This window comes from Morone saxatilis, unplaced genomic scaffold, assembly GCF_004916995.1.
Source record: "Morone saxatilis isolate NCDOM2014 unplaced genomic scaffold, NCSU_SB_2.0 Contig19, whole genome shotgun sequence".
NCBI lineage: Eukaryota > Metazoa > Chordata > Actinopteri > Moronidae > Morone > Morone saxatilis.
The window spans coordinates 727,459-736,206 of record NW_023339751.1 but is presented as its reverse complement, the minus strand read 5'-3'; the positions used below and the strand labels follow the sequence as shown (position 1 = coordinate 736,206).

The following is an 8,748-nucleotide window of genomic DNA, read 5'->3' as shown; positions in this document are numbered from 1 at the left end:
ACGCGCACACGCACACGCACACACGCACACAAACCGGCAAGAAAGCGTCGAACCATTTCTTCACTAAGCACCACGAACTCATGGACACAAACACAACCAGGACCGATCGTGGTGAACTGGCGGGCGGGTCAAACAGCAGCCCAGATATTAGTTTGTTGTTGTTGTTGTTGTTGTTTAGCCCTCCTGATGGACCACAGGTACACACAACTGATATCCAAACACTGTTGTGACTGAACTGTCTTTCTCGTGTCGACCTTAAACACACCAGGACAAATAAGCAGAACTCATCAACCTTTTTTCTTTTAATCCAAGAGGAACAACAGGCGTGACACTGAAGCTACACTGAACAGGGAGGATTAGCTCTGATATGGTTGTTCCCACGTTCGGTGCTAAAATCCTTCCAAGAGCTCACAAACCTCTGAGAAGCTTCATTACATCACATCCAGAAAAAGCACTTTCCTGTTGTTAATGATGGTTTTTCTTTTTTTAATGCTCTTACCGGCACCTGAGAAGCACTGATGTCACCGGACGTCTATGATCGCCTGCAGTCCGATACTAACCTGGAGTCCTGTTTGGGGCGGTCGTGGTGGTCCAAAGAGTCGTGGTTGTGATTTCCGTCAGATCCGAGCAAACCCCCTCAATAAAGCCTCCCTGCAACTGTATCCAAACCTACACAGTGTTTACAAAAAATATCCAGGGCTGGAGACAAACTTCTTTTTGGGACAAGCAATAGAGAAAAACAAAAAAATTACAATTTTTTAAACTTTTTTTTTTTTCCATTTTTAGATAAAACTACAATATAATGATCAAAAGACTTAACAGTGATCTTTTGCTTTTTTTTTTTTTTTTAAGACAAAAAAGTTATGTACATCAACATTTACTGTACAGGTTTCTGTTTGGGAGAAAAGAAAAAAGAAAAACTGGCATACACGGGAAGTGTGCGCAGCAAGCGTCGGTATTCTGGGCTGTTTTTAAAACACGTTAACTGGAAAAAAAACTGGGAAAATGAAAAAGAACAGCACGTTTTCCGTCTGCACTGTGCACATTTTTAAACACCGAGGGAGAAAGACGTGTAAAAAAACTGTCGCTTTAGTTCTCATGTCAGATATCTCCGTGACTGCCGTGTTAAATGCCCTCTGGCTGCGAGCGTGACGGAGGGAGCTGACAACTTCTGCTTTGACCAAATCACCTATCCGCTGGCAAATCTATAATCTCTGAAGATTTGAGGTTTGAGGTGTCCGTCCTGCTGCTTCACACTCGAGACCTGAACGCACTCCCTGTCCCCGTGTGAAGTCATCTTCTCGGTGTTTGACTTAACTGTAAAGCCCCACCTCTGTGTGTGTGTGTGAGTCCGGTCTACAGTGGTGTGCTCAGGCTATGTGGATTCTGGCCTTCTCTGTTTCTTTCAGCCTCTTGGCCTGCTCCTCCTGAGAGGGGGACAGGGGTCTCTTGGAGGCGGCTCCGTTCAGTGGGTCAGCTCCTCGGCTCACTAGCGTGGGGATGGAGCTGCCGACGGGGGGCACCGCGTGTTTGGATGCCACGTGTTCTGTAGAGACACAGGAGAAAAAAAACTCTTACCGTCGGCACTTTTTAGTGTTTCGATCAGCAGGAGGACCCACGGAGAGCGAGGTCTCTTCTCCAGGGGTGACAGGTTATTGTCGTACACATACCCCCCCGCTATATACACCCCTACCCCACTTAAAAGCAGGTACATCCGTCTAGCAGCTCAGTCAGCAGGTCTTTAAAAGCACCATGATAGCACAGAGGACCACTAATATTCAGTCCTGTACTCGGTATATTTAAAGATCCCTCCACTCACGTATAGAAATAGTCTGCTTGGAACAATAATGTGTGTGATGTTTTTTAGTCTGAATATGCAGATTCTGTTTATTTCTACAAAGGCTCAGCTTTACAAGACTCCCCACCGAATGTGTTTCAGAAGCAGAGCGTCTTCAGAGTGCGTTGGCTGTGCGGCGTTGTTTACTCGTGTATTTTGTCCTTTAAAAGAAAACATGGTGTGTTTCTGCACTTAAAATCTCAACTGACACTCACTTGAGCCAATGACAGGAATGGACATGCCCTTTTCTTCACTGGCAGGAGCAGCGTCAGTGGCGAGGGTGCCCTCAAACACTGGGGGCTTGGGAGGTGTGATGCTACAATAAAAGGGTTGAAAACATTAGAACAATCAGACGGAAGCAGCAGTTTGAAATGTGGTGAGGGCGCTCGGAAACAGCTGAAGCTCACTTGTGGCGGTTGAGGGCCAGTTTAATGGAATTTTTGACAACGCGACAACTGTTGCTGGCTGGGAGAGGCGAGGAGGCGTCTGGTAGCTCCATGCTGGGAAGTCTCTGAGGCGGGAAACAATGACATTAAATCAGCACTATTTAACAACTGAACCAGAACAAAAGCAAACAGACAAAGTAATTACCAAACACTCATTAAAACTGGTTTATGGTTCGTTCTTTCAAAACCAAATCAGAAAAAAGAAAAACAAACAGAAAAAAGTTTCTGTTTTAAAACCAAACCAGAAAATCTATTTTTATGTTTTATTTGTGTGTTAAACAACCAAATATCTCAAAAACCAAACGCAGTTAAAACAGAGCCGCGGGTTTAAGAGGTTACCTGTGTTCTTGAGGTATCAATGGTTGGAATGGGCTTAGCCTTTGATCCAGAAAGAGGGGTCTAATGGTGAAGAGAGACAGAATGTGAACATTATGTTTCATCTGGTTTTACAGTTAATAAACTGAGTAAATAACACCTACAATATTGGCTCCTTCTCCTTGTGTGTAGGATTCAGAGGAGGGTGGATATGGCTCTTTAAAAGCAGAGTCGTCACTGGACACCACCTGCAGAACAAACACAGCTCAGATTCATTCAATCTGTTCAACTGAAATACGTACAGTGACTGAGCGGAGAACAGCCTCCTTACCTCGGTGTCTTTGTGCCGTTTGGCCAGCTCCTCTTCTATGGGCGAGCGCGGTCTCTTGGCCGGAGCTCCGTTGACGGAGTCCTCCAGGCCGTTGGGCTCCTCTCTGGGGCTGCTGGCGGCGTTGGGCAGCACGTCCGAGCTCAGCACGGCGGCGATGGAGCTGCTGGCTGGCGGGGAGGGAGGCTTCGCTTTAACTGAAGGCTCTGCAGAAGGAGGAGGAGGAATTAGACGTATCCTGATGTCACTTAAAGACATCCTGTTAACAATGACTTTAATTCATTGACATTGTTCCATAGATTTAAACATTTTGCTATATGTCTCTGTGTGCAATTAACACACATCAAACAGCCTCAGAAAGGAAAAGGCTCTCCAGATATAAATCAGTCGACCGCTAAAAATGACTCACTTGAGCCAATGACGGGGATGGACATGCCCTGGTCTTGAGCAGCAGGCGCCGTGCTGGACGCCGTGCCCGTGCTGGACGCCGTGCTGGACGCCGCACTGCACGCGGCGCTGGGAGCGGCGCTGGGTGCTGAGGGGCTCTCCACAAAAAGCTGCTTGGGAGGGCTGACGCTGCAAAATACAGAGGAGACAGAAAACATCCAGTCAGCTTCACATTGTAGATGAAAGCCTGGTCGCTGTCAACAGTAAGAATACAGACAACAGATCAGGTAGAAACACAGAAATCAATGAGCTGCAGAGGTTAAACATACCCGTCGTCTGTGTCCGACGCAGGTTTGAGGGGTTTGCCGGTCGGGGAGCTAAAGGGAGTCCCTGAGTCTGTGTCTCTGGAGCTGTCCAGGGGGCTGCTGTCCAGAGAGATCCGCTTAGAGCTCCCACCGTTGGAGCTCCGGCTCAACTCGGCTATGCTCTGCACAAACGAAGGAAGGAGGAACGTAAACAGACAGACGAGGAGGAAAAATCTTCCTACTTTAAACCGTGTTGTAAAAATGACATTGTGTTGCGCAGTAAGGCGTCTCACCCTCTTCTTCTTCTGCACCAGCTCAGGAGGAAGGTACTGGTGGAGCTGTTTCTTCTTCACGTGCGTTGCTTCAATCTTCATCCCCTCCTTCAGCATGTTGATGTTGTTGGCTTGTCTGTACACTGCAGAGAACAACGCGTCGGGTTAGTAACATGTTCCCTCTCTCCCCCGGTGACGCTGACACTCGACCTTTTGAATGAAGATTTTAAAATGCCAAACAGGGCGTTGGGCAATATTCTGGTAATGCTCTCGGCTTAGCTCACGTGTGCAGGTCGCCTCTGTGTCCCATTTTACTGCAATATATTCTGTTCAGGGTTCCCACTTTGTGTCTTTTTCCAGGACCTTTCCAGTTTGTCTTGACAATTCTTGCTTACCAACGGTCATATGATGAGTTTAATTCCTCCTTTTTTAAGTGGCTCAGGTTCGTTACCACATAGAAGAGATCACTAAATGTCCGTTAGTCTGCGTCTGTTGTGAACAGTCACACTGACTGACAGGGCCGAAATTAAAAGGCAGCCGTTAAAACGTTTTTTTCCGTTCCACTTCACGTCTGGTTAGCCCACTTTGAAGCGCCACACTGCGCAGCTACACAACTGCACAGTCTCAAACTAAACATGCACCTATAGGTTTATGTAGGTGATCTGTGTGAAGGGCTAAAATACAATAAACATTTTCCAGGAAACATAGATTATTTCCAGGATATATAATCATTTGAATTAGTTTCCTGGTGTTTCCAGGACTGGAAAACTAGTTTCTAAATTTCCAGATTTTCCAGGAAGCGTGGGAACACAAGCTCGGAGTATATTTCCATTTACTTATTTTCAAAATACTTGAAGGTGTCTCATACATTTTGGAACAGTTAGCAAAAAAATAAATTTAGAGTGGATTAATTAGATTTATTTTGTGATGATCAACAAAGTAAAACTGCAGAAATAATCCCTGAACACCTGAATTTACTGCCGGTATTTTAAATGATTAATTATTGTCCCACTTGCAGTGTGCAGTTTAGCGAACGTCTGACACCGACAGAGAGGGATACGGCGAGACCTACCGGTGTCTGTGAAGGACTGGATGTCGTACGTCAGGTCGATGTTCACGCTCTCCGCGTTCTCCACTTTCTTGAAGATGATCCCGATGAACCACATGGACACGAAGTCGTTCCTGTTACAGAAATCAGTTCGCTCGTGTTCATTTTATGCTGATTCAGACCACAGTGTGATGCAAGAGGAAGCCAGTGGGGCAGAAATGCACACACATGCAGTACTCTCAGCTCTGGTTAGCTCAGTGTGTATGGATAGAGGTGGACTCACTCGTTGCGGTTCTCTTTGGACCCGGGGAAGGACTGGGGGTTGACATGAGCCAGAGTGATGTACTCGTTCCTCTCAAGGTTTCCCACCAGGACACGGATCTTTGACTCCACCAGACCGATCCTGAGGGAACAACCAGCAGAATGTATTCACAGAGGCGGCGGTAAGAGAAGTTACTTTCACAGTTTTCAACAGTTCCACACTAAAACCTGAAAAGGGGAACCAGTTGACAACACACAGGCCAGTCTGTCAACACTCACCACTCTAGATGGTTTTCTTCGGTGGATGCACTGGCAGTCAGGACGATGTAATGCCTGCAACACAAAGTGTGTGGGAGGACACTTTCATAAACAAAATGAGTCAACGAAACTATTGACCACAGTTAGGATGAGTCAAATGTGCCCAAACCCAAAAAGTTAAAACAAGTTGGTCGGAAAAACCCCCCCCCAAAAAACAAACAAGCCTTGCATCAACCGGTTTTACAAACAGTCTAAAGAACTGTCTAATCCTAATTAAGCAAGGCCACATGCAGCTCGCAGGTTTTATTTCACCCATTAACTTGACAAAAGCAACACCTACTTGTACTTCTGGAAAAAGTTGGGTGGCTCAAAGAGTTTGGACCATTCTGCTTTTCCCTGAAGAATCTCATCTGTGACGCTGAGGCCTGTTCACAGCGAGGGACAAAGACATCAGGCTCCAACTACTTCACATTCACAGGGACATTTTAACTAATGTACAAGGTGGAAACTAGTTATTACGTCCCATTAACTCAAATTATGTTGATGAACAAGAGATTTAAAGAAGGGGAACGCAGTAAATGTTTCGTGCAGCGTGCAGTACCGTATTTGAACTCCTCGCTCATGATAGTGCGTGTTGATGTGGAGACGTTGTAGGTGGAGTTCTGCTGGGGATACGCAGGTGTGATGATGGGCATCAGGTGGTATCTGTCAGATGGGTTGACCTAAAACATATAGAAGTAAATACAAAAGAAAAAAAAACACATCACAGGGATTGATTGCTTCCACCTGCAGATATGAGAGCCTTCAGCAACATCGCACTCCACCCACCAAACCGAACCAGTAGGGTAAACTTCACGCCCACACACCGAAAGCCATCATAAAACCGAGGCCGCACATCCCACAGGTACATCCCAACTCACTTCACAACATTCACGTTTCCCTCATTTGCATTTGTTCCTCAACTGATGCGAGGAGGGAGCGTGACGTGCTTCCCTCTCAAACATCATGTGAAGTGATGAGTCAGTTAGACGAAGGCTGCTCAGCTGCAACCGCAGTAATTCATGGACTTAATGTCGCTTTAATTTTAGCCATTTCATTCACAATTTAATATATTATAGTGCACATTAATATCACACAACTGAAACTATACTGCAGTCTAGTTGATAATCTCTTCTACAGCAGCCACTCCGTATTACAGGCGGTACCATGTGAGAATGATCTCTTACCACCAAGAGCTATTTTGTGGTGAAAATACAAACTGTATTTTGAAGACACACAACTTTTAAAAAGCAGGATTTAGTGGCATCTAGTGGTGAAGTTGTAGATTTGCAACCATGTGTTGGAGCTCAGCCTTCCAGGAGTGAGAGACACGGCAGACTCCATACAAGAGATAAAAACATACCTCTGAATATTATAATCTATTTCTGCCAATAGAAACGTTCAGCAAAGCCTTTACCATGCAATCACTGGACACCGTCTACATGATGATGAGCATGTATCACTGTGAACAGATGATTAAAAGGAGCCTGAACACTGTAAATGTACAAAGCATGGTGACTGTTGGCCGTACTGTGACTGAACGGAAACGACACCAATAGATAATTAAAATGTGTTTATTGCTGAAGGGACACTACAAACATGACACAGCAATTACAACAGCTACGACGTTCTCATTTTTAAAGGCTGTAGACTGATTAGTGTGAGAGAAATAAATGTTATATATATATGAAAAACAGTAATAAACAAAGATATCAAAGCCCTGGCCATGTGAAAAACAAAACAAATGGATATCCTAAAAGAAGAGCAAATATTCACTGCACTGTATTTCTGCTACTGATCTGTCCACACAGGGTTTTGACGGCAGTGTTGGATTTAAACACAGATGTCAGATCTGTTGTGCTGTTCAGCTGCTAATGCATTATTACTGAAGGCTTTCTGTCTGATAAAAAGACGTCCACGTAGGAAGTCTTCCTTGCTCCAAGGTGCTCTGGGAAGCCTCCTCCGAGCAGAGTTAAGGGCTTGGGAACTCATATAGGGGACCCGATCAATTTCCGGGTCACATGAGGACAGAGGAATGAGGAGACAATGAAAAAGGAGGAAAAAAAAATCTACCTGTTCTATCAACTGTTGAGTTTAACTGAACTTTAAATAAACACCAACAAACTTTTATTAACTCTGTCCAGACAGTGTTTCCTGAGGCTGCACATACAAACGGTTACAAACACGTGGAGGTAAAACTGCGGTGTCATACTCACTCGAGGATCCCACACAGGTAAATTCAGATTACTGTCCTCCGGCTGTTTCAACAGCACAGGATTTGGCCACTCCCTGCAGGGTGGAAACGACACACGCAGCACAATGTGTGAAACACTGCCACCAACAGGAGCAGGGAGAGTTACAAACAGCACGAGCGCCACTCTCACCATTTGGAGAACACCAAGAAGAACTTGTGGACCAGCGTGGCAGCCACAGCGTTAGGGTAGAGCTGGCAGGTCCGGGCCACCAGCATGGCCCACGACACTCCACCCAGAAAGCCCAGCATGTTGGAGTAGATCCCACGACCTGCAGGCGGAGGACACAATCAGAGAGAGAAGATACTGCAGTGAGCCGACGGTGTGTATCCACTGGAGGAGCGTTAAAGTCACACAGTTCTTATATTAGTCCACTTACGTTTTGCCCACAGTTTGATGGCTCTCAGTGTCAGCCTGAAGTTCTCTTTGTTTGGCACCAGGTACAAAATTTCATCAGTCACTCGACAGCCTGTCAGAATAAAACACATCAGTTTAATCCCAGTCTGAGAACGCTGGAGTTTCACATGAGGAACTAACAGTATCAGGTCTCTGCTGTATGTTTGCAACCCAACAGAAGCCATGCAGCGTACCATTAAGGCTGCGGATACACCGAATGTCCAAGTTCCTCAGGATGGAGTCTCCCCTCAGGTCCAGGTTGTCTGGAATGGACTGTAAGGCCAGTCTGGCAAAAAGCAGATCGATCTACTCCGGCAGAGACAGAAAGGTAACAAAGTGAGTGAGAACAAACTGCTCCTCTTCAATAACTGCCCGTTCAGCAACTCTCAGTCAAACACACAAAGAGACTGCAGTTAGAAAAACACGAGGCACAACTAAACAGTTCTTTGGTTATAAATTGGGTTAAATAAAAAGGCAACTTTGGTATTTTTTAATCTTAATTTCATGTTTTTGTGTCAAAGCTACTAAAGGAGATAAGAAGCATTGTGTGTGTGCAGTTAAAATACATCCATTAATGCGTTTTTGCAGCCCATCAATCGTTCTG

The 8,748-nt window shown here is 45.4% G+C and overlaps 1 protein-coding gene across 2 annotated transcripts in view; it reads right to left on the bottom strand.

The window, feature by feature from the left end:
* Nucleotides 1-289: 289 nt before the first annotated feature.
* Nucleotides 290-8,748, bottom strand: part of papolg (poly(A) polymerase gamma) — a gene marked incomplete at its 5' end in the record, with an annotated part of 9,947 nt that continues 1,488 nt past the window's right edge. Inside the window, 18 exon segments of one of the 2 annotated variants that reach the window (XM_035664216.1) lie at nucleotides 290-1,546; nucleotides 2,053-2,153; nucleotides 2,245-2,348; nucleotides 2,623-2,682; nucleotides 2,763-2,846; nucleotides 2,930-3,132; nucleotides 3,336-3,502; nucleotides 3,643-3,800; nucleotides 3,912-4,033; nucleotides 4,963-5,072; nucleotides 5,222-5,341; nucleotides 5,479-5,532; nucleotides 5,798-5,882; nucleotides 6,059-6,179; nucleotides 7,713-7,785; nucleotides 7,881-8,019; nucleotides 8,128-8,217; nucleotides 8,339-8,450. In XM_035664216.1, the coding sequence (XP_035520109.1) occupies nucleotides 1,371-1,546; nucleotides 2,053-2,153; nucleotides 2,245-2,348; nucleotides 2,623-2,682; nucleotides 2,763-2,846; nucleotides 2,930-3,132; nucleotides 3,336-3,502; nucleotides 3,643-3,800; nucleotides 3,912-4,033; nucleotides 4,963-5,072; nucleotides 5,222-5,341; nucleotides 5,479-5,532; nucleotides 5,798-5,882; nucleotides 6,059-6,179; nucleotides 7,713-7,785; nucleotides 7,881-8,019; nucleotides 8,128-8,217; nucleotides 8,339-8,450 (2,079 nt within the window). 2 annotated transcript variants of the gene reach the window in all.